The sequence below is a fragment of the Rhinolophus sinicus genome, chromosome 4 (assembly GCF_057876585.1).
Source record: "Rhinolophus sinicus isolate RSI-liver-muscle chromosome 4, RSI-T2T, whole genome shotgun sequence".
Taxonomy (NCBI): domain Eukaryota; kingdom Metazoa; phylum Chordata; class Mammalia; order Chiroptera; family Rhinolophidae; genus Rhinolophus; species Rhinolophus sinicus.
The window spans coordinates 18145495-18172123 of record NC_142504.1 but is presented as its reverse complement, the minus strand read 5'-3'; the positions used below and the strand labels follow the sequence as shown (position 1 = coordinate 18172123).

At 39.9% G+C, this 26629-nt stretch overlaps 1 protein-coding gene across 5 annotated transcripts in view; it reads right to left on the bottom strand.

The window, feature by feature from the left end:
- RAPGEF5 (Rap guanine nucleotide exchange factor 5) overlaps nt 1-26629 on the bottom strand; it is a 418760-nt gene that overhangs the window by 46647 nt on the left and 345484 nt on the right. For 3 of the 5 annotated variants that reach the window (XM_074340846.2, XM_074340845.2, XM_019727543.3), the window contains 2 exons: nt 21003-21115; nt 20455-20543 (listed from right to left, as the gene is read on the bottom strand). In XM_074340846.2, the coding sequence (XP_074196947.2) occupies nt 20455-20543; nt 21003-21115 (202 nt within the window). The remainder of the gene's footprint in view (nt 1-20454; nt 20544-21002; nt 21116-26629) is intronic. The other 2 variants (XM_074340847.2, XM_074340841.2) reach the window with 1 other exon arrangement.

Below are 26629 nucleotides of genomic sequence, written 5' to 3'. Positions count from 1 at the left end.
TAGAAATAACCTGTAACATTTACTTTAAAAGTTGATCAATGCGAAACAGCAAGGCTATGTTTATGGACACAGAACTCTGATAAAAGCGGTTGTGGGTGACTCTACAGTCCTTTGTCAGCTGCAGGGGTTAACTTATTTCTATGGTTTGTTTATGTCGCAGAAGTCAAGCTAATCCTTATCTATGCAGGTAAGTGGTTGCAAATGGTAATATTTAATAACAACCAAAAAGAAAAAAAAAGAAGGGTATTAAGGGAATTGTTTTTCAAAGATATTTATTTTTAGATAAGCAACAATACTCCTTCTTAAAAACTAAATTTGACAAGTGGCACCTAAAATGTAAAATAAGCCTAAACTTATAATGTTGTATCACACTGCAATACGTGAACAGTCACTGGCCTCACTCACTATTACTCTTTGGCAAAAGCAAGTTCTCAAACAGATGGGCTTGGCCCTTGCTGGGCACAAGTGAAGTCCAGAACAAGAAAATTGTGGGAATGTGGCTGGTTGGACAATTTAATGTGAGTGGACATGCACAGCCTACATTCATAGAAGAGCTAGGAGCTCCCTACTAGTCTCTTACAAAAGTTTCCAACTAGGCACAAAAAGGCAGGAGAAGCTTTATTCTAAGATCTGCCCCAAAACTAGTTAACCTGGCAGCACAAATTTATCACTGGTCATCCTAACAAAACATTTGGGATATGCATTTGAAACTGTTCATGTCTTTCATTACCGGTTTTTAAACAGTTGAAATTAAAGTCAAACAAAGGTAAAATGTCTGAATCCCTAAGATATTTTGGAATACAATTTGAGAACGAGCACGCCGGGATGCTACTGAACAGCAGTGTTCACAAATTGTAACATTTCTCTGTACTAAATACAACTGATGAAAATCCTCAACTTCTCTGGTCTGATTAGAAATTGATTTTTTTTTTTTTTTTTTTGGTACATTCAGTGTTAGATACACGCAGCAAGGAGCACAGAGTAGCATAGAATCTATTTTAGGGTTTTCAATAGCCCCTTATGGCTTGGAGCCAACGATGTACAGAAACCACTTGGTGACAGTGCTGAGAACCCTACATGTTTAGCATTTAAAATGCTTGCTGTGACATTCAGTTTCAGACTCTTCGGGATGTTCTAACACTTAGCTAATTTAATGAGGTTGGGATGATTCTCTAATCAAGAGTTACTCCATTAGTAGCTGAGATTAAAAAGAACACCATTAACTTTGACATAACCAGTCATTCCGTTCTGGAACAGCCTTAGATAATGAACTGAGTGACTGTGAGAGTCTGGTTGGATGGTGGGAAAACAATTTGGCATTCAATTAAATTAATCAGCTCACATATGACAATATTTTGTTAAGGGCTTTGACCCAGAAATGCTTATTTTCCCCACAGCTACTACCATATTTAATATTCAACGCATTTACCTAATTATCTCTCTGCCATAGAAATATTAATTAGATAAGAACAATAAGGCTACATGAAAACATCTCCAGCTAAAATCCTAATGACCAGAATAGCTAAAAGTTGTTACAAATAGAATAGATTCCCAACATTCCTCACTCAAATTTTCACTATTTAACTACCACATTATTCTGAAATTTTTCTCTATATAACGAGCTTTCCTTTATTCTTTTTCAGCACTGGCATTTTTTCTTTTTTTTTGATGCACATGAAAGTAATTGAGTGATATCAGCAAAATGACACACTTCAAACAAAAGTGCATTTTATAATAGCCTTGCTTCAAAAAAGCCTGTCCCACTGGTATTTAAAGATATTTTTAGAACCACGATGGCGATACGAATGATCCCCTGAAGACTATTAACCAACAATAGCCATTTAAGGAGACTAGCAAATCGACTGGCATCCACATTAAAACACTATAATTATCTATTATATTATATAGTGCTTAATTAATAGTAATTTAAAGCCAGGCAGAAAGGCACTTTTGTGTATAAAAGCATCGTTCATTTAAATACATTCATAGTTGCCATATACACTAACATTTTGAATAAAAAGATGTATTCTTTTGATTTCTAACTCTGTGATTACCTAGGCATTAATATACAAAAATCTTTTCTTTGAAATTCTATTCATTAAATCAATCACTAAATCTAATCTCAAGTTCTTGGCTCATCACTGACAAAACTATTCAGCCATCCTTTTGGGAATATGCCCTCCTCCACCCCACCCCAAAAAACAAAATTTTGTGGTAGTTGCTTTTTAAAATATAGGAAGTATTCTCGCAGTGTAAAAGTAACATGCTGATGACAATCAAAACTGGAAGGCAAATACTATTACAGTTTTAAGTACTACGTAACTTGAAATAAAATATATCAATGTGCAGTCAAAACCAGGAGCCTTGATAGAAATGGCTTTAAAATCGTGTCTATAACTAGCCATAATGTTAATACAGGACTCTTCCCAGCATCTGTTACTGTTTTTATTTTAAGGCATAAGAAAAGAATTGTCTATTTTTATTTGATTTTACTTGAATATATTTTCTTTTGTATAAATTAAAATATTTTTAAGTCTTATTTTAAGTGCATCGAGCACTAAAAGTTTCCATTTTTATATTTGCAAAACACAAGTGTTTCTAGAGCATCCTAGAGTTGTGTCAAGGTGGAATAGTACAGATCCTTTTTATAGGGTTCTGTTATATAAATGTAATCAGATTAGAGGAACTGATCTAAATGTATCCAAACAGTCTAAGCTTAACGTTGTTGTTTTTTTCAAAAAAGAAAAAAACAAAAACATAAAAACAAACCCTGAAGTCTAGCAATCATAAGGAGTATTTAGGAGCCATTAGAGAAATCTACTTGAGTTATTTTTCAACACTCATAAACGAAATGCAGTGCAATAATGAAACCACTCATCTGTTAAAGTGAAGAAATCACCAAGAAAGCAAATGAAAAGAATTTGACAGACAACTGCCTATAGTAGCTATTTAATCTAAGTATGGTGGTGTGAATATTCAACATTTCTGTACTAACTCATATTCCCTAAAGTACTGTTAGCAGTTTTGTTTCACCTGTATTTCTACCTCAGAGGCAATGGAATTTACGGCACTCTAAAATATGTACTACTTAACCTTCATTTCAAGGAGCCAAGAAAAGCTTTGTACTTGAAAGGGCCCATTTCTGGCCCTGGAATGTTACAACTTAACCATTATTTTTTGAGATGCAGTGCCAAAATGTACCATGTAATTTGATTAAGCACACACATAAAAAAATGTAATGTTCATGTTTGAATCACAGGTTAAAGTGCTATGCCGTTAAAAGCTATGCTTTTTCAGTGCACTTTATATTTCTGAAAGCAATATTACTGACCTCCAGTGCAGCTGTTTACCACAGCTTTTAAATTCGCTCAATTCCTGCATACTATTACAATTTCACCAGAGGATTGCTTAGCCATTATAAAACTATTTTATTTTTCGGTATTGGTTTCACAAGAAATGCTTATTCATCTAATGCTGTTTCCATAGCAAACCTTACCAGTCACCCCTTTAATGATAGGAACTTGTGATAGACAGGGCTTGAGTGGCACTCTTCAAATAATAAAATTTGTTTTCATTTCAACTTGTAAAATTTGGTTTTGCAATCCCATCATTCTTTCTTTAGGAAAGAATTATTTGAATACAGCAGGTATTATGTTCTTAGCTACATTCCATTCCACCTCTGCCTTTTTAAAATGTCACAAGAAGGAGCGTGGAGTAATAAACGCAGTGCTTGCCTACCTTCTCCACACACAGGCATGTTTGCAGGTCCTGCTGGCATTAAGAGAGGTGACAGCCCCATGAGCTCCTGTTGTCCCAGCCCCATTAGCTGCTCTCAGCGGCTCGGCACAATTATAACACTTTTGTGGCTCATGCGTGGGTCTGCCACACCTGCTGGGCAGCTCTGAAAACCATGTAGAGTGCAAAGGAACTCAGAGAGCTGGCGTTCTACCTGGGTAGCCTCAGACATGTATGTCACCTCTGTGGGCTTTAGGTAAATCACCTGTAAAACGGATATCATAGCCACACGGAGCAGAATTGTAGTCAGGATTAAACAGTCTATCTAAAGCATCTGCCAGAGAACCTGGCATACGTCAGGCACTCGATAAATACTGCCTGTTCTTTATTTGCCTAAAAGAAAATTTAAATCCTGTCCCAATTCTTAAAGTGCCACCTATCAACCAACAAACACTGAGTATTAAGAACTGACTGATATAAGGCATTTGGTAAGAGGTTGGGGGGTTGAGAGACAGGAAAGCACAAGAGTGATCCATGGCTTCAAGCTATTAATCAGAGAGCGAAGACAGACATCCCCAAGAAATGCACTAAGTAGGGCAACATTTCGACGGAGCAGCACCCACCATAACGTCAGGGGAGGAAGGGCAGGCTCCAACATGCCGGGAGGGATTTACCAGACAGGTGGCACGTGAGAGGACCCCTGAACTTCTCAGAAGACTTGGTGGAGAAAGAGGTGAAGTGAATGTGAGTAAAGGAGTGCAGGTGCATGTGTCTGTGGCTGAGTCACAAACACGTGGCCTTGGGGCCTTGTTGAGTCCTTCAAAGATATTTTTTGTTCGATGATAATATTTACAAATCAGAATATCTGGCAACACCAGGCCTCCATCTCAGTGGTTAGCCACAGCTTAGTGCTGAATTGATCTTTTTATGCAAGGTGCATGTTCCAGTGTATCACAGTTCTGAGCTGGTTGGCTTCACTTATTCATATTAACTGTCCGTGGACATGCAAGTTTTAAGTCTTGGTCTGTGGCACAGTTGTGAAACAGTAATGGGAGAGATCACATGGTATAACTGAAAAGTCAAGCTAGAAAGTAGGTTGGGACCAATTCCTAGAGGGACTCTGAGCACCACGCTAAGGAGCCTGGGTGGGGCTCCTTCTATAGGAAAAGGGAAGTGAATGGAGATTTTCAAGGTGAGAAGTGGTAAGAGATACAGATTATGCTTGCTGCATCAAGGAAGTCAGACTGGATAAAGGAAGAATGAGAGGGAGGATGTGTTTCCTTTTAAGCACCTTGAGCCTGGGTTCCCTGGGTTTAAGTGATGCTAGTGGGCAAAAATGTCAAAGACCAGAGCTTGTTAAAGAGGCTAGATGATTCCAGGAGCTACCGTATAAAGAGGATGGCTGGAAACATAAATTCTCAGATACAATCCTGGAAAGATGGGAGCAGTGGTCTGAGGGTTGAGCTGGGGTTGGTGCTCAAATCTGGGCAACGGTAGGAGAAAAGTGAGTTAAGGAAGAGGAGAGGAAAGAAAGAGAAAAATGAGAATTGGGAGACATGAACAAAAAAGAAGAACTAGAAAAAGAGAGCAGATTGTAAGTGTCAAAAGTTGTTGGAAGGATGTTCATGAGCCTAAGTATTCAAAGGCCATTGGATTTGGTGTGTGGATGGGTCCCTGGTCTGATGGCTTCAGAGTGATGTCCCTTGGTAACTGGTAGGGGCATACTCTAGTTACACTAAAAGGAACTAAGGATATTCTGATAATCAGCTCTCACACCATCTATCATAGTATTTTTCCCCAAGATTCTTCTTGCAGTTGTATAGCTCATTGATTAGTAATAGCAGTTGCTCTCACAAATGAGCCAGGATGAAAAATGTCTTCATAATCAATGACAGTATCATATTATTTAACAGTATAGATTAGAACATGGAAATTCTCATAGGTATGAAGGCTTCAATATCAATCTTCCAGCATCTACCAACAAAAATTAATATATGGTTATGAGATTCACTCAGTTCCTCCATCTCGTATAATTAATATCACATAATGCATTCCTAGAACACAAACTGTGTTCCTAAGTGCTTGTCAATTAAACATTCTAAAATTTCATGAAACAAATAAAAAATAATTTAAACATTAAACCTTAAGTAAGAAGTCTGGGGCATGGTTATTTTAGGCAGTAACTCTAATACTTGAATCAACCTCCCAAGCACCAAGAAGAATCTCTACGATCAGCGTTCTTCTAAAACTAGAAATATATCACGATTCTGAATGCTAATTTTCTCCTGATCATTGTGAATCATTAGCACTGAATTTCAGACCAGTAAAATTTTATGTATTTATTTTTATCTCTGGTTAACAGAAATTCTAGGGATACTAAAGAGAAGTTATTTTCCTTAAAGTTTAGCAAAGGAGAGTCAATTGCCTATTTTAAAGCTAAGAATCAGTATGATAGTTCGATATATTAAAGATAAAAAGATATTCTACAAACTTACTAATTTAAAGTAAATGCAACTAGGGCTCTTTGTAAACAATCTGGCACAAGATCTTACACAAACTGAAAACTTCCAATACAGGAAAATTTAATCTACTGCTTATGTTTAAAAATATTTCTAGGACAGATATTTCAACAAATGACTGACAGCAGGCATGCCTTTGTGTTCTGGTTTCCAGCACGGTCATTAGAGTTCTTTTCAATAACACATAGCTGCTTTCTTTCTCACTCGGGTGAAAGGGGAGACTTGTGGTTTAGGGTCACACAGAAAGGTTTGGTGGCAACCAATGACAGAACACCTATAACTTACGATTGAGCTCTGTGCTCTCTGAAATGAAGAAGACAAAATTTTAACACAAGGCCTCAACTTTTGTAGGGGTTTGGAATTTGATTGGGGAGGTCACAGAAGGACCATAGAAAGCAGCCTACAAACCCAGGCTGATAAATTTCCCATTCATGTGAATATCTGAGCAAACCTCACAGCCCAAGCCCTGCCTACCGCCACCACCCAACACACGTTCTAGCACTAGAGAGCCCCAAATTTGTTTTGTACCACCCCTATTTCTTACTGTGTATCAGGAAGTTTTGGCGGGCAATGAGAAAAGTAGGGAAGACAATAGCTACTCTACTCGAAAATAACCATCCAGTGGCCCTTTATTGAACATATACTATGTTCTGTACCGTGAGCTTTACCCCCATCATCTGTGCTCCTCACATGCACCCTAGGAGGTCGGTCTCAATTTCTCTTTTGCAGGATGATGACACTGAGACTGAGATAAGGGGAATAACCACCAAGTTAATGCAAGTTAATGTTAAAGGGGCCTAGGTCCCAAGGTGGGCTGAGCTCCAGCTCTGGCTCTTTCACTGTACTATGCTCCCCTGAGGGTGTGGACCCTCAGTCCATCCTGGGGTGGGGGTGGGGAGGATGGAGTGCAGGAAAGCCACAGAATCCTGGGTTTGGACAGAGAGAAGTGCCATAGATACGGGAACTTGGTCTGTTTATTGGCCTTGAGTTGCCAAAGATGCCCCTCTGAGGTCATTTTCCACCAAGGTGCCCACGTGCTGAAGTTCCTTTATTCCTTCTCAAATTTTATTTTGTTTTTATTTGCTATCGAAAACCTGGCAATAGCAAATAGCTATAAGAGATGGGCCAATTTTCTCTTCTAAAGGTAGAACTGACAAGCCCATGGAAGGATTTTGATAGAAGCATTCATAATGCTTTCAAGATGTGTTAATGGTCAAGTATACATATTTATATTTTTAAAAACTGAAATGTATAGGTAGAAACTTAAATAATTTTTTTAAAAGGGCTAACTATAAATTTCTTTCCTTCCTTCTAGATAAATTTCTCCCTATTAAATACTATGGACATGGAAAATCATCAGTCACATTATATTTTGTTCACAGGTTCCTAAATCAAAAGAATTAACTTTCATGTCAAAGTCTTGGCTGTCCTTCAGCTCAGTTATCATCTATGACTTTAAGCCCAACATTTGTGTAAAAAGTCCATTAAACATGTGTCAGCTGCCATTGGCCAAGATATTTTTGCCTTTTGGCTAAAGGTGCTCAAACAAACTCCTCGTCTCAAATGGCTCCAATGTACCAGTGTTGTTTTGTTTTAAAATAGGTTTACTACTCACATACCTAAGAATACCCTTAGGCTTTTCTCTTAGTATTGAAATCACATGATTCATGGTATGTTGATGCACAGAGCAGTTATGTAACAGGCACATGTGAGTTCTGAGATATCGCCAAGGTTATAATAATTACATACAATTATATACTATAAGCTACTTTTAGAAGAACAAATTTAATTTGTGTTGTTAAAACTTATTTGAAACCATCATGTATGAAATATTCCTTAGTATATGTTTAACTCATTTTATAAAAAATATTTCTAACAACTCACAGGGAAAATTTTGGAGTGAAAGACATAGAATTCTCAAACATGAATTCACTGGCTCAAATTGGACACAAGAAAGGTACTTACAGTTAAGTAAACCTTGTATGCTAAGAATACATGAAATTGTTATCAATATTCACGTGTTTAGAAGAATAGAAGTGCTAATCCAAATCACTTTATAGTGTTCATAAATTATTATACAATGCTTTAAATCACAATATATTTATATATTTTTTGAAGAGACAGAAATATATAATTACGGCTTAAGGTGTAAAGTATCAAAACAAACCAACATAAGTGTCCATGTATAAAATTACATGGCATTTTCTTTTTCTTTAGGAATCAAACTGTGATTTTTCTTGGCTATATTGTTCCCCACGTATTTTAAAACCAAACCAAACAATATTTCCCAACAATGTATTTCACTTGCAGCTAGATGTGGCCACACCTAAGTTTTGGTCCATGAGATAAAAGCAGAAACCACGTGTGATGAATAGGTGTGTCCATCTTGACTTAAGTCCATCGGACTACCTGGGTTATACTCTAACTAGCATCCATCTGGGTCCGTGAGACAAACCATCTTGGTTCATCAGATTCTAGGGACACTTAGCAAAGAGCTAGAAGGACTCTCAGTCCTGGCTGATTTCAGAGTGGCTTTGCCAGCTCTGAATGACATTTCTCTATTTTTATTTTCACTTGAGAGGGAAGGATATTTATAACCTTGTTTAAGTCGCTGTCAAGAGTTTTTCTGTTATACGCAGCCGTCCCTCAATACAAATGATATATACACACAGAAAATTTTTAGGAACTCAACACGTGAGCTGTTAATGTGATCTGGTTCTCAAGTTTCTCAGTTAGCAAAAGCAGGAAAAGTTTATTTAAGGGGAGAAAAGTATTGTGAACTTATCCTGATCTCACTACTGTGGATTCTAGAATGTGCTGATGAAGACACATTTGCTTTGCATGTTTTTGGCTATTTTTTAAAAGAACAAACACCCTCTATCTCCTCCCTGGGGAGATTGTTAAATAGTGTAAATTGTCATAATAATTCTGAGATGTGCATTCGCGTTATGCCAATTGCACTGGCAGAACCTGAGCTTGCTAAAATATTTCAGAAAAGTCAGCAGTGGTAAATGAAAATGGCTTGTGATACCTTCCAATTTAGATCAAACTGAACCAAGACACAAGAGGCCACATTTTATGTGACCAACTCTGGGGAAAAGATCCAAAATTAGGATGAAAATATCTTCACTCTGTTCTTTTTTTTTCCTTAACAAAACACATGACATAGATTTACAATACCTATAAGCCTACTACCCAAAAACAAAATATGTGGTATCAAGCTAGACAGGAAGAAAATTTAAGGGGGAAAAAAAATTCTAACTCACTAAGTACTATGTAAACTCTCTTCAAAAGAAGTATATTTAAGGCACATTGAAAGGGATGTAATACAAAGGAAAATACCAGATGCTTTAATATTAGAACTACTATCATGAACCCTGCTACATACACCCATTCACCTAAAACTATGACCATTTTTAGACTGAGAATTTAGGTAGAAATATCCAGCCAGGTATGCAGCGGGCAATTTTAACTTGTACTTTTCATCTTCACACTAAGTCAAGCTAATCCAGAATTAAACAATCTAAAAATTAAAAGATTCACCAAATATCCTGTATGCTGAGGACAAATAAGAGTGGTAATTCGGAAACACAAATAGATACAGAATTGCTCTGAAAATAATTTTCTGTCACTATGTTGATTACAACAGGATATTTGGGGGATTACGACAAGATATTTTAGTTTTCCACACTTTCTGCTCACCCACATTTAGCAATTCTGTCTAATTTCATATTTATTTCTGAGATTTGGGGGAAGGACTGCCAGCCAAGTAGCAGCCTTAAGTAGAAGGCAAAAAGCTGCAAACAGAATGAAAAGAATGGTTTCAATTGTAGAGCAAGAAAGCCCCAAGGGCAGAAAATAAGGATAATGGGAAATGGGAGAGAAGGTTATAAAGAGAAAGACTGCAAAATTAAGTGAGGAAAAGCTTAATTATAGGTAAATTAAAGGCAAAAATTCTCCCACTCAAAGATATCTATCCCTTTTAGACATGTGCTTGTCAAGTACAGCTATTCTGTGGCATTGTACTTTTTAAATGAAACAATAATTTGACTGAAACATGCTGTGAGAGATTAACATGCTGTAATTATAATCAACAAATTGCCATCCACTAACATTCCCTCCTCATGCTTATAAAACTATCTACTCTTACATAGAAAAAAGATCACTTTTTTTTTTTTTTTAAAGTTTCTAATAGGATGCTCAATTTTGCTTGAGGAAAATGTCACAGCATTTAGAAATACAAGCAAGAACATCTGATGAGCTCACTTTAGATCCGTCAGCTGTGTGGAGATGACACACAGAGATCTCTGAGGGACAAAAGGGGAGAGAGAAAAGAGATTTTTTCATCCTTTGACATTATCTTAAACAGTCTCAAGTAATTTCAGTTGCTGATGTTACAGTAAAACTGTGGTTTTGCTAAGATTACTAGATGGTCAAAATCACTATTGACACAATATCTTTTCTCCATGAATTTCAGAATCTGTTGCTTCTTTCCATTTGCTGCTCCCCAAATGCCTGACTCACATCACACATTTATGTCTGGAAATACAGCTGGACATTGAGACAATCACAAATGTTTCTACTAAAGTTCAATATTAAATATGGCAATAGACGCAAAGCTCACTGAGAAAACATGGTAAATTTAAAGACTAAGATTTGAGAACAGCATTTTCTTTTTACAGGAACAAAAATCCATTTCCCTTTCAGAAGAACAAAAAAATAAAAAAATTTCCAAGAACAAAAATCAGCACCAAACTAACTGAGAAACTGTGCTATAGGGATTATAGAACCACAGATAGAAAAGAAATAGAAGTACAGCCTTCATTCTTAAAGGGCCTACATTAGGAAGAGACTATAAAAAGAAAACTGAACAAAGCTGTTATCTTTCTCAAATTTATTTTTATGAGAAAAAGTGCAAGATATAATGAAGATTTGTGTTTCGAAACAACCTTCATCCTATGTCAAAGAGACTATACAAATTTAAGCCAATATTTTATTCATATAATAAAATTGAAAACTATTAGGACTTCATAATTCTACGTGAACTTTGTGACTTACTAGACAGGGCCTTTATATTTTATATTTAAAAATAGATTGCAATTTCATATATTCTGATTTTTGAAAATTGTTAATTCATGTATATACTTATGGCAACTCTCAGTGTACCACAGTATTTTATTATTGGTAATAATTTATCCTCCAGCCATTCGAGGAAATTAGAGATGTACTGAACTACAAAGAAAGAAATACCTAAGGTTTCCATAGTCATCTATCTAAAAAGACGAGTATCAAATTAGGCATTTGAGGTGGAAGGAAAGTAATTCAGGAGACGCAAATACAGTGTAAATAAGAGAAATAAAGCAAATAAAAGGTGCAAATGTGACTAAAGGAGAAAGTCCATTCATTTCTACGCCCTCCTTTCTGGCTGCAGTTTACATAGGGAAACTCCTCATGCTTAGGGGGTTTAATGAGATACGGAGTTGCTTTTCAGAGATAACAGACCAATACCACAAGTCACGCAGCCTAAGCATGTGCGGAGGAGAGAACTTTGACCTCCAGCTGCACCCAGAACCAAAGTCCCGCTTGCCCCACTGAAAAACCAGGACATACCCGGAACTTGAACATTGGAGCCCTTTCAGAAGCAAAGCATCCATTGTCCACAAAGATCCGGTGTTGAAGCCCCTTTACCATAAATGGCCAAGTTCCAAGGTCCTCCAATGAAAACTTGCCCCACCAGCACTTCTGCATACCTGTTCCCCCTAACCCCTTAAAAGCTCTTAACCTAGTCCAGCGAGCAATTTGAGACACTATAAGGTCTCCTATCTTCTCGGTTGGCATGTTCTTGATCAATCAACAAAATTTTCCTTATTCCAAACTCTGACATTTTCAGTTTTGGCCTTTTGAAGCGCTGGGCATATGAACTTGGTTTGGGTAACAAAATCACAACCAGGACTGACTTTATACAGAAACAAGCAGTCACATGTGTATTTCATTTAGAACACAGTGTGAAGGAAAATCTCAAAGACCGTCTATCTCACATCGTCTCTAGGATACGGCCTTCGCTCTAACCCATCAGAAAGGGGTTGAGATTTTCCTTAGACGTATTCAAAGAAGAAAGCCTAAAAAGTCTTGCTAAGATGCTCACGTTTTTCAAGATTTTTATAGCCAGGAGGCTTAAGATTTTTAATTTGTAAGGTAATTCTTGCCCCCTGCATATTTCATTTTCTATTTCCTATCTTTAGATACTCTTGAAATTAATTTCCCATAACCTGACAATATTTTAGCCTGTTTCTAGTGCTCTAGACTTACATTTGATCTCGAAGTATCTTTAGGGATCATGTGGTGTCAATATGAAAATGATGCAATTAAAAAAAATGCATTCCAATGATCCATTCGAATTCTAAAGAGGGACCGTTTCCCTGAAAAGCATGCAGTACCCCTACTTATATCCTTGCGCATTAAACATCTTCCTTTGCCCATTGGTTATGCTGTAATGAAAACTTCCACGTTTCCATTATTAATCAGTGTATGTTAATGACTTATGCTTCAGCTCTGCCTCACTTCATTTCACCTTGCTTCATTACCAGCAAGAGTATTCATTAACCCACCATCTCCTGGCAGTGTAAAAGCATCAGTTCCCTTGTTACTACACATAATATTGCATGTTCAAAGGTGGTGTGAATAGATTAGTCCAGAAGATGAACACCTCAGATGAAATCCACAGTCAAAATCTGATTTTTAATCACTTCGCACGTGACTGGCCTGGTAGAGCATCCGCTGGAACCAGGACCCTCACACCCCATTTCTTTTGTAACCATCCTGAGGCACTCAGCTCACCCAGGGGCCATCCTGCTCACAGCTGGAAACCAAGAAGCAGGTCTTTGTGCTGGAGATTAGATAGCTCTGAAGTGGCTACTAAAGCACCTGATCTGGGGTTTATAGCTAGAGTTGAATGGTAGGTTTTTACTTCATTTGTGCCTTCCATCCCTGATTCTAGTCACTAGACAAAAATGATCTCTGGAGTAAAGCTAGTGATACACCTGGGTTCATCCCCATATTCAAACGATCACTCTATTTCCGAAGTAGTTTAGTTAACTTCTTCCTTAGCTTCTCTGACCGTAAGATGAGGATAATTATCCTGTACCAGAATCCATCTAACGGAGAGGAAGTTTGGGTAAATGGAGTGGTGTCTTGAGCCATCTTCAAATCCTGGCTTTCAAATCTGAAAGGGGCCTCCAATGTCACATGGCCTAAGTCCTCTGCTTTCATAAATGAGGCAACTGAGAAAAAAACTTCTACACAATTCTAATGATGTCATCACTTTATCAATATTAATGTATAGTCTCCCAATGCTTCAATTACAACAAATACATTACGTTCTCCATATCAGTAATTAGGAGAGAAGCTACGTGAGCCACCAAAAAACCAAACCACACCAAAGAAACAAAACCCAGAGTACAAAGATGATAGAGCAGAGCAGAAACCATACTCTAATGTGAGCCCTTTCTGGACAGCACTTTGGGGATTTTGATTGCCATGTGAATAGCTGTTTGAAGCCTTCTCTTTACCTGGAGAAGCCAGCCTTCACAGAACAGCGGTTCCCTACATCTGCTTAAGAGGCACACCCATGGCATCTGGAGGGGCTGCTAATGAATTTAGTTAGCCTTTCGTGGATGTTTTTTATTAGTGTCTATGCAAACAAAACTAACCTAATACTTAAAATTGACAGTTTCATAAAGCTGAAAAAGCCCTCAAGTGGCATGGTAGTCCAGTGATTTGTCTTGGAGAAAGCTATTTTCCCAGGTCAAGATGGTTAACGGCTGGTACCAAACATTTGCACGGATGCAGATTCTATGGCTTCCAGCTGTAACTACCATCTGGAATACCTACACCTACGTCACATTTCTTTTACTTCTTTCCTTTTTGTTTTTCCTCAATTAAGTCTACTTCTTTTGGTTCTGAACTTCGTTGAATAGGACCAGAAGTTTCATGTTAATTCTCTAAAAGACGTTAAATACACATATCCTCTAGCTTCTTTCTTTTTAAAGACATGTGGACACACTCATCTTAAACCTGCAATGATATTGATTATTTAGCATCCATCATTTAATGGGCACTACTTCCCTACTTGTTTTTGGTCTGACTCCCTCCACTAGAATGCAAGCCCCATGAAAGTAAGGAGTTTGTGTATTTTGTTGACAGCTCTTTCCCCACATCTGGAAGAATGCCTTCATAATAGCAGGTCGAAGATATTTGTGGAATGAAGGAATTAAATTTTCCTAAGGTATTCATCCTGTTCACAGAGAAATTGAGGAATTAAAAATGCACAAAAGTAGCGTATGAAGCTACAAGGAAAGAAAGGACAGGAGGATGTGGCTAGCATAAGAAATAGGGTGTAGTAATTTCATCACTAGGGGAGAACTGCTTTTGTCCAGCAACAGACTGCTTCTGAAAATCCCAAAACAGCTTGGTAATAAAACTCTGCAAATGGGTTTTACTAGTAGCTGATAAATCAAAGCTAATCTTTGGAAATGTTACAGCATCATTTGTCAGAGGAACTTAAAGTTTCCCGTCGGACAAGGTTATATACAAACATGCTTAAATTATCACCAGGCACAGCCACTGAGCCTTGGATGCCAAGCTTCCTACCCCATCAACACTTTAACTGCTCTCTGAGGTGAAAGAAACGTAGTCATTATATAAAGTAACATGAAGTTAGACTGAATAGCCTAAATCCTTGTGTAACGGCTGGCTCAGTGATGGTGATTTCAGCTTCAAATGACCGCAAGTTTCTGGAGGCCATCTATGTGAATTCTAGTGTCTCCTCCAGATCTAAAATTCTATGGTTCTGTAAAATATGGAGAAAGAGAAGAGGTTGGTATAGATCCTCTGAGTCAAGGGGTTTACTGATGAAAGATACTTCAGAGATCATCCTGTGTATGACTTGCTCAAGGTCTCGGGCTGGTTTAAGAGGGGAGCCCAGATCTGGGAAGTGAGACTTCAGAATCTCATTTTAGTACCTTTCTACTTTGCTGTGTGCATTTTCTTCTTCCTTAAAACATTATTTCTTACAGAAATACATTCTGTGAGACCTAAGGACCACCCAGAGATTTCTATAGTGTGACAGAACCTGGGCACAAATCCAAATGGGTTTTGTTTACTATACCATCACCTTCTCATTCTAAGAGTTGAGAAATCAAACAGCTGTGTGTCCAATACTTCTGTCTCCTCTGATTGTTTCCTTTTCTTGAAACCATTTCAGTGGATGGACCAGTAGTGCAAGTTTGTGAATTCTGAATTTCTCAGGCTGCAGAGGCTCCAGGGCAGGGGCCAGGGGACATGAGGCTGGACATAAAGCCCTGGAGAGGGAATGGGGAGGGGAAGGGAAGGAAAGAAGAAATGGGTCCCTAACTCTTAGAGGAAACTATATATTTACAACTATTAGAAACTTGGAATATATCTTTTTTTTAAAAAAAGGGGGAAGTGACACAAAGTCAACATTGAATATTTGCATCACCCATGGGAATTTTAAAGCTGATAAGGCTTAAGCGCCAACTCAGGTCTACTGGATCAGAAACTCTGGGGTGGGACCCAGGCATTGGTATTTTTTTAAAGTGTCCCATGTGCAGCCACAGATAAGATCCACTGGTCTATGTGTTACATGACATTCCGAAACTAAAAAGAGAAGATCAATACGAGATGATTTTATGTGTACATAAATTGCACCAAATCATTGAGAGACTTACCACCATCTAAAAATGTCTGTGCCTACCCTCAAAAAATTTTAGTCTTGCAAAAGCCTCGCTGCTGCTACAGGGTTATTAAGGTCTTGCCACCTTCAAGAGAAAGCCTGGGTCAGAGGCACCAAACATCCTTCCAGAAATCCTAAAAGGTAAGGAAATCAAAGAAGTTCACCTCACGTGTCTTCTGTCTTTCCAATGATCAGGAGACAAGCATTCTTAATGTTTTCTTCATAAGAAATATGTATCAAGTGCTTATGCCAGGCTTGTTGTTGGCAGGAAAGTTTTTTTTTTAAATGTTAATAGAAAATGAAATGCCAGTCCTAGCTTTACTCAAGTTTCTATCAGTGCAATAATGCTCAAGAAAAGCCATGAAGCTGGCGAGGGAGAGTAACTTTTGGACTCTGTGGATGGAGGCAGACACTCCTACAATATAAACCAGGTACTTTCATAGAGGTTGTTGCCTTGTTACAAAGGTAAGGGACTCACTTCCTCAGTGACAAGCACCACCAGGTAGGAGGTGCCCCTGAAAGCTCACCACCAACACTGAGGTCTCCATGACACAATCAAAGCAGGCTGAGGAGACATTTCCACACCGAGTACACGTTATTAGGTTATGCTGAATGAAAACCTCATGAAGTAAAAAAATCAACCATACGTTGAAGAAATCATGCCAAGCCTAGTAAGAATCAGCAGGTAGGCTTTACCTCAGTCCCTTTATCCTAGTCTCAGCTGGTTTTTCTAGGATGAGTACATTTGCATCAAAAAGATGAATGAAGAATAAGGAAATGAAGAAAAGGGGTGGGGGGAGCAAATCATGCATTTCCTCTTGTGTTTTCCCTAAGGTAGACCCACCATAAGGCAGATTTAGAAAGAAAAATCAGTAACAAGGTTTTTCTCTATATAATCCATCCAATACATAGGTTCCCCCCTGCTTTGAAACAGGAATCGTTATTCCCAGAAGCACCTCTAATTAAACACAATTTATCATTTCCAGGGCAGGGAAAGGTTACATAGGAGCAGGAATCTCTACAGTCCAGGGTTGGCTGCTTCCCACTTGCTCTTCACAACTCCTGCTCTTTCTTCCTTCTTGCCTTTCTTGTAATTCTCCTGGGCTGGGAATGCCTAGTGATGTCTGCCCTACTTCTGGGAAGATGAAAGATAGAGCTGCTTGATTTTTTCTCTAACATTCCAAATGGTTCAAGTCAGAACCTGAATCTTGAAAAAAAAACACCACACACGAAATCTTTGAAAACAGCTTCAATCCCTTTCCATGTTCAGAAATAGATATCCAGTTACCAGACTCAAATACTTGTTCCATTTTAAACAATAAAGAATTATTCATTCATTCATTCATTACACAGACATTCACTGGATGATTCCTTGTGCCTGGTACTACCGAGGAAGAAAGGTATGCACATAGGGGATTATGAAAATCAGCGTGGTAAGTGCTGTGTGGATCCAATCACTTAGGAAAATCATTAGGTTGCTTTTAAGCATCTCTAATATTATTTTGATCCTAAAACGCAGTTTGACTTGGTGATAGGACACTATATGAATTGTATTCTATTCTATTCTTGATTCAGGTAGCAACAGGAATACATTCTCTCAATAGCCCTGACATTTACCTTCCTATGCCACTTAATTAGGCAGATTTTTTTCCACTTGCATGTTTACATCAGTTAGTAATCACTTCAACTTGTCCTTTGTGATATTGCTCCTATTGGGCCTTACACCTACATTTTCACAACGAAGTGACTTTTGTGGAAAAGAGATGGGAAGTAACTTACATCTCTTGCTTGGTTATCTTCCCTAGCCTCTGGAGGGTACAGATGTGAGAATTCAGAACAGGTTCAGCCACCAGGACCATTGATTTCCTCCCAGGTACCTTTTCCTCATTGCCAAGGGGGCCATGTGGACGACCACCATATGGCTCCCCACCGGCCCCATATGGCTCCATCTCCCTAAAAGGGGCGCTCAAGAACATAAAAATGTTGCTGTATACTTTTATTGCAGCCCCTTCTCATTTTCCTCCATCTGTCTTCCATATGTTTATGTGACTCTATTAGGCTCTCATACACGATAGGCCTTTTATAATGAGGGTTGCCAGCCTGACCAAGATAAAGAACTGGAATTCACCTCTGTCAGTGACAAGGGACCTCAATTATTTTAAATATGTGATTCTTAGTATTCAAACTAGAACAGATTCATAACCACTTTTCTTCAATTTGAACATAAAATGTATTTGATCTCATATTTATGATATTGCTTCTAATGTTAAACAAAAACCTCATGGTGGCTTTTCTGTTGTATTTTCTCCAAAGCGCTGTGTGTGAAGTTTTGAAGAACTGCATGTGATTTCCACTTAGGTATCCCTATTGTATACCCATCAATCAGTCTCTAAAGTTGATTTTTTCATTTTCATAAATTTCTCCTTTGATTGGAGGGAAAGCTGTTACCATTTTTCACCCCCTCAAGGGTCTCTGCAACAATCTGAAGTTTGTCCTCTGCGTGTGTCCATCACAAACTCTAAGGAAGTGAGTAGGAATGAGGAGGGGTTGACGCCAACGGGTGTCTTCCTGTCCTGCTTAGGTCAAGCTACTGAGTCCTGGTCTTTTCGGCTTTGCTGAACATGTGGCTAAAGTGACATATTCAATCCCACTGTTTGTATCATTGGGAAAAAACAAATTGGAATCCCAGTCACTAGATACCGTACACAACAACATTTCCCACCAGGCGGCAACTCCTAGCATTAGTAACAGTAATCAGAGTGATTTCTCATTCCCAGTGTTAAATAGTGGGAACTTGTTAGTAGGCACCTAGGCCGTCTTTCACAAGAAACTCTGTCAATGAGAAAGAAAGAAAAAAGGAAATCAACTTAGGCCTAATATTGGCTTTATTAATTTCTACTCATCAATATGAATGACCTAGACACAAAGTCTTATACCATAGAATGGAACTGTGGTGCTATTAAGAAGAAAGCATTCAATTCCCCAAAACCTCTATCCATGTTTAAAGGTACCCTCTTCATGGCAGGTAATGTGCCTCTAATCTAGTCCAAACCACCTGTGTAAAGCAGTCAGCTGGCAATCCGTACACAGAAAATTATGGCGAGTTCCATGATGATTATCTCTGATGAAGCAGAACACAGGAATAGTGCTCAAATGCACAAAATATTAATCGATAGATATACAAAAACAACCCAGCAAATGCCACGAGAATACACTTTTCTTTTAGCTTGTTTGTATATAAATGACAATTATTGATTCCCCCCCCCCCCAAACATACATATGCACGATAAGGTATTTATTTGAATTTTGAGATCAAACAATAACATAGGATACGTGGTTGGGTCATTTTACTTTTTTTTCTTACCCACTTATATATATCACACATTTTTGTTTCTCTTAATGCACTTTATAATGCAATATAGAACCAGACATCAGTTAGGTTCAGACAAACTTCTGGGACCCAAGGAAATTCTTGATCCCACCTAAGCTATCAGTTCACAATCTTTCCTGCATGGGAAAACCCTTATGAGTTACTTTGTATTAATATAACCCAAAATGCCTTTTACTGATGCGGTCACTATATTGCAAACCTGATCATCACAGGTGCTGTGGTGGCAGCAAAAAGTGTATTTTAGTCAGGGGATCAAGTTACAGAATTCAGGCTACAGCCAGAGGCCCATTCACTGGAATAATTGCTGCAGGCTGGAACAAATTACAAATTCTGGTTAAGAGAAGCAAGTACTCACCCTTCTGTAAAAAAGGAAGTACGGTAGGTCATTCTGTAACTGCAATGGTAGTGTTTCCGAAAGTGCAAGAGTGAAAAAGCTAAACAGGCATTTGGCTCCCAGAGTACACAGAAAGGACAAGAGGTGGGATTGGTTAAGACTTCAGTGAATTACAATTTCTGGTCTGAGAAGCTGTGAGTATCACATTCTGCACAGCAGGCCATGCTCTGAGCAGTTTGTAAACCGCTTGGAAAACGGCAGAAGTTGCTGCTAAGCTTATAGTTGCTGAGTAGTTGCACTAATTGTTGACATTCTGGCGGGGAGGCTACGCCCCCCAGCTCAGCGCTTCCCATAGGCCAGGTGAATGCTTGCTAACCCCCCCTCACGCATTTTATTTCTTCCCATCGAACACAGGTTATTGAATGTTGGCCTGTTGCCAACTGCCTTTAGGTAAGATTTGGTAAAAACTGCCAAAGAGACAAGAACATCTGCCTCCGTGTCATTTTCTTTGTAGTACAGCTACTTCCCAGGCAGCTGCTTGGATCTCCATGTGTCCATTTACTGGATTTAAACAAAACAGCACGGGGCCAGGGGGAGGGGCGCAAAGCATATGCTCTGTCAGCCCACCGTGGTGTGAGCAACAGTGGGTGGGAGTCCTGCCCCTAAGGATGCTGACAAGGGCCCCCGCTCAGGGTCTGGAAACAGGAGACACCCCCAGTCTTACCTGTTTCTTTGTCCTGGACTTCTTCCAGGTGCAAGTCATTCAAAATGTGCTCCAAAATCTTCTCCGGGGTCCCGGACACGACCACATATCTGTCAGAGAGCAGAGAGTCCACTGAGTCATCCTCTGTCGAAGACTGTGAGCGGCTGCTCCATTCATCGTCCTCGTCCTCCTCGTCAATGTATTTGAAATAAGGCACATCGAAGGTAGGCAGGGGCAGCTCTCGGTCGGAGAGCGCTGCGGAATCCTTCCGCTCTAAATGAGGGTCAAAGACCCTCAGCCGGGAGCTGCCCATTGTGAGGGGTTACTAACAAAGGCATTCCCCCTACATGCTAAAAGATCTTGGCCATCTCCGTCCTTTCACCGGGAAACTGGGTCCATCTGGCTGCTAAGAGCTCTGCAGTCAGCTAGAACGCTCGCTCGAGAGGCGGAGAAAGAAGGGAGGGAGGGAGGGAAGAGGAGGCAGACAGAGCGAGTGAGATGGAGCGAGGGAAGGGACGGACGGCAGGAGGGGAAAAGAAACGCCGGCGCGTGCCTCGGTGGAAACTCACCTCCAATCGCTGTCCGCGCTCCCGCCTGGGGGGGCTGGGCCACAGCACAGCACCTTCTTCAGCACCAGGACGTTCTGCTCTTGCTCTCTAACAGTCGTCACTTCATCATCCTGCTTTCATTGGGGCGGGGAGTGATGGATGGAAGAAGGGAAAAAGGAGAGAACATTAACAAGGAAGGGGGGAAGCAAGGAACTAACGAAAGCTGCATTGTATACATTAGGAGTCTGCTCAAGAATCTCCCTCTTGTCCAGTGCCCAAGCTCAACTTCTAAGGACACATAAAACATTAGGGAGACAGAAACACTTTAAAGAAAATAGAGAAAAAACATTAAGTGGGGATAGGATTCAGAGAGTTCGTTTTTAAAACTACCTTAATGATTTGAATCAAGGCATCCAAACTTCAAAGTTTCAAAAAAACACAACATACTAACTGCTCATGTATTCTCTTTTACCTGGTTTAGTGCTTACTAAACAATCACTGCATTGAAATGGGAAAGTCAGATAAAACATCATTTAAACACTGAAACAGTGAGCAAACCATATTAACTAGCTGTAGTCGATACATATCATATTCATTTCCATCACAGCCTGTCTTTAAAAGGTGGACCCAAACGACCCATTCTATCATCCAGTTCTTTTTTTTTTTTCCAGATTTGAGATGGCCTTCAAATTTATCATGGACTTGTTTTGCCAGAATGCAAGCAAAAATGTATCTCCAGCTAGAATCTCATCTAGCCTGAAATTTGGATGTCATGGGTGAGTGCCCTGACTTTCTTCACCTCAGTCTCTTTTTAAAAGGAGAGAAAGCTGAACAATCATTCATTTCTGCACACACAGCTTCCACAGCCCAGAGCCCGCGTGGCCCGCTGACTTGGCTCTGTCAGATGTGCTCGCTGCTGACCCAGCAGTGTGCAACCCAACTCTGTGTGAGGCATACTCCCGGGTATGTGGTGTGAAAGTCGCCCCAGGGGGCGGCACCCCCTAAATGTAAGACAGCCCAGGGAGAAAAAGAACTTTAAAATGCACGTAAGAAAATGTAGCTTCAGTATTTCTGAAGATTCGAATAAAAGATTAAGGAAAGAAAAGTTGACAGTAAGTAAGCTTCACTGTAAAAATGATGTCACCACTTTAAAAGGGGAAACACGTCCTAGGGTTCCTAGCATGTTTCTGCTACTGGCAGAAAATCGTACCTATAATGAGGCACAAACATTAAAAAAATATATATTTATCCCCCGATGGATAAAAAGTACTATGTCCTTGTGCCTTATTTATCAGTTCCATAGATCAATCAGAGATGTCAATGTATTTTATTCATCTTTCATAAGAATAGGAAGGCATTCATCTTGTTACAACTGACAACCAAATCAGTGATAAAATTATGATTTCAACTCCCAGGGTCCTGATTCCTAAGAAAATGTAGTGACCTAGTCACTTGAGTTCTCCAGGATTTTCTTAAACATAACACCAAAAAATATTGGTCATTCGAAACAGCAATACAATTCTATGATGGTTCTTTTTAAATCTTTTAGTGGCAAATAATTTTACTATGTAAAGCTGATGTATTACATTTCAGCAAGGTCAGACATGCGGTTACTGTGGCAATTAATGTTGGATATTCATTGTTAAATTCCCCAAGGACAGCAGCGTGGCTCCTGTAACATGAATACCAATGTGTAATTGCTATCTTTCATTTTTCCAAAGGGGTTCTTTTGTTATCCAAGTGAAATAAGGTGGCTGGAGAGAGGGGCATATATTGATCGAAAAAATAAAATAAGATAAAATAAAATGCAGAATGTGTGGCTGGGATACCAAGACACACAGAAAGAAATAATTCAATAAAACAGATTTGAAAGGACAAAAATCTTTCCCCGGGTTTCCTCTCATAGTAGTAAGCCAATACTCATTTTAGCTGAGCTTGCTGTCATCCTGAAGTACATTTTACATTTTACGTGCACGTGATATATGGCATTATTAACTTCCACAGGCCATGCACATACATATGGATGGGAAGGGCTCCTCTAATGTCTGTGTAACTAATATGTATTACAGGACTGCACAGAGCAGCCACAGTCTGCTGGGCAGGGGAAGAGCTGAATCATATTGATGTACTATCAATAGCACCTTATGTCATAGTGGTAGTTTCCATTTTGAAAACTTGTTAAAAACAAAGAGGAGAAAAATCAATGTATAAAGTTATCTAAAATTGCTATGGAAACGTAATAACCCTATGTATTATATCTGGCTCTGAAGAAGGAAGGTTAAATGAATGCCTCCTAACCCATGCACCCTTACCTAATTGCTCTTCCTGAAAAAGAGCAGAAAGTACCATGGTATGAAATTTTATTCTAGTGCTTGATCAGTTAAGAATAAAAGTATTTAGAGAACTAATGATGGAAAATATGTTCAATGACCAATAGCGCATGAATGCAAGTAAAGCATTAAAACACTCAGTTTACAGTCATTCATTCAAAAGACAGTGAGTATCTCCTTTGGGAAGGCATTGTCCTGGACCCCAAGTGGCAAGCAGAGACTAGTAAGACAAGTACCCTGCCCTTAAATGACAAGTTAATAGGTTCCGTAGCAACATAAGTCTAACTAAGATAAGGCCCCAATGCAAGAGCCGATACAAAGCTGTAACCCATGGGATTTCATGGTCAAAGATGACTGTGGGTGACAGAGAACAGTGATGCCCTTAAATGGGACAAAAGTGTCCAGAGAAACTGGTTCTGGTGAGACTTATGACTCTAGTTTCAGACAATTGAGGTTTCGGTACTGATAATACATCATGCTGTTGATGTTTAGCAGGCAGTTAGGAAGAAAGAACTCGGCCCCTGGACAAAGGTCAAGGACAGAGATAAATCTGTAAATTATTCAAGTTTAGAGAGTAGATGAGATTGTTAAGGGGGAACAGGAGAGAAAGGAACCATGAAGATGGGAATGAAGGAAGAAAAAAACACAGAAAGTAGGGGGAAGGAGGAAGAAATCAGGGTCACGGAGGAAATCTACTTACGGGAATCGTGAAACAGTAAAACCAAGATAAGCCAGGAGAACCTGGAAGGCACTGTCTCAAGAGATTGCAAGAAAAGGCTTGTCTGATGCTGTGAATTTTGATAAGTCAAAGACGGTAAACCTAAGAAAACGTGATGACAAGATCACTTTAGGTCCAGTGGTGGGAAGAGAAGTGTCAGGGTGTGAGTGAACGAGGAGGAAGAGCACAGACAGGGCAGATCACATGCTAAGCATGTCACCATGAAGGGAAGGAGACAGGCTGAGGAGGCTGTGTGGCTGGGGAAGGCAGTGAGGTGAGGGGGAACTGAGAAGAGGTGACAAGATCAGGAACGCAAATGGAGGGGTTAGGCTATGGGAGGGCTGAGATTTTGTCTATTCCGAGAGGATCACAGGAAACAACATGAGTGAAGATTTAGAAAAAAATAGAGAAAATAAGGAAGCTGAGGTAGAGCATATGAGATGGCTTCTATGTTCTTAGTAGAGTGGGAACAGAGACCCTCTTCTGGAACTTCAGGGTACAGGTGGTGGCCCAAAGAGAATATTATTGGAAAAATGGATTCAGGGGGTGCACCAGGGGATAAATAAGTTATGAAGAAAAGGATTGCCAGGCAGCTTTGTGGACTGCTGAGGGCAGAAAACACTGAAATGCTGAAGTGCTCAGAAACCCCGAGGGGAATACTGAAAGATAGGGCTTACCCAGGAGAAGGGCCTGGCAAAGGGGACAACAACAGGAAGTAAGGTAACCAAGGGAGGGACTCTGGGCAGCCATCAGACACCATGGAAACAGCTCATCACCATATGGTGTCTGTCTGATTAGGGAGAGCAGTGAGCCAAGAAAGGAGTTGATAAACTGCAGAAACATGGAATGGCTGAGGACAAGTCCCCACAGGAACTCAGGGAGCAGGCAGCCGGTGGAGGCTCTGCTCAAGGAGGCAAACACGCCTCTGAAGTAGAGCGGTTCAGAGTGTGAAGCCTGAGAGAGAAAAGCCGCCCCCGACACCCGGGAGCTGGCCTCACATTCAGAGCCGGGCCTTGCTCTCCTCTTGTGGAACATCAATGATTTCATGGAAAATCAGCACAGACAAGGCCACTCCGCGACTGAGATGGAACAAAACAGAAACACGGCCACTCAGTAATCGTATCTGAACACAGGCAAAGCATGAACAGTGGCCAAGCCAGCAAATACCCAAAAGCCCAGATAAAGGGTGACTGCTGCTTCTTCTCCAATTACAGCTTTAGCTTTGCTCTTGTGTACCTTCCCTGTAGGTGACATGTAAGATATCTAGTCACAGAGTTACCCCATTTCCTGGCAGCATCTAAGCCAGAGCAAAGCCCTGCTTCTTTAAACCCTCCCCCAAATCACCAAACACAAGCCCAAGTCTGGTAAGCCCTTTTTCTAACACCCTTACACTGAGCTGCCCCACGGGTCCCCAACGTGAGGTCTCCATCACTGCAGAGCAACAGACACAACTTGTTCAACTACAGGGGTGTCCCTGGCGGTCGCTGGCTAGAGGACACTGACAGGAGGTACAAGATGCTGTCCCGTCGTTGGCACGGAGTGATGGAGAAATGGTGGGCACTGGAGTCAAGGAAAGAAGCATTTCCTTGTCAGGGTGATGAGTCATACACAGAATGTTCCTGAAAGTGATGGCAAGGAACGGGGCTCAGAAGATGGGGAGGTAGGAGACAGATAGAAAGCCACTGAGGAGAGTGGAAGACCCTCCTGGAGTAGAAGAAAGATGACCTGAGCCAGTGGCACAGACCTCGGGAGAGAAGGGACTTTCGCAGGCACAGCAGTTGACATGGAAGATGAGGAAGGGAATTGGCACGATGCCCCTTCAGGCCTTTCCCATTCTGCTCGGCCCTGGGTGGAACATGCTCAGTGACAAATCTCCCCTCTCCCCAAACGTGCTTTAGCCCCCAGATCTCTCAGACCGAGTTATTTTCCCTACTCTCTTAAAGGGATGGTGGGGAGAACACGGAACTCCTACAATACACAGACATTCTCCGCTGAAAATGGGGGAGGATGAGTGATGAGAAGAAAAGCTGTTTGCTCACTGAAGCACAGGACCTTGGAACAGAGCTCATCAGGGGTATGAAAACAGGAGGGCTGGCAAGTTTTCCCTGCTCCTCGTCGGTGTTTCATTCTTTGAGTGAATAGCTCTGATTTACTTTCTCTTTATGGCTATATGGCTATCCTGCCTGTGAATTCTGAATAAATAATAGACCCAGTGCCTCTGACTTACTTCAGATTAACTTCCATGATCATGACCACCTTTTGCACTTCTAAATCAAACTTTTTTCTATCATTTATTCACCTAAAAGACAACTTTATTTTAAAAGTACCTATAGAGTAAGTAATAAAAGTATTGAATTTTGTTTAAAACAGGGAGGTGAAGAATTAATGTTCCCAGTTTAGCAGGTCTCCACTCATTCTGTCCTGAACCTCGTTTCTGACAGTATTTATATTTTCACTTATCACCAGTACGAGCGAGGAAAAGTGATTACTAAGGGATTTCTCAGGCCCGCTGGAATTGCCACACGACTTGCTTGATTTTCCATTATCCGAGATAATGGAAAATATTCCTCTCCCAAGTACTCACATAAAGCAGTCGCTGG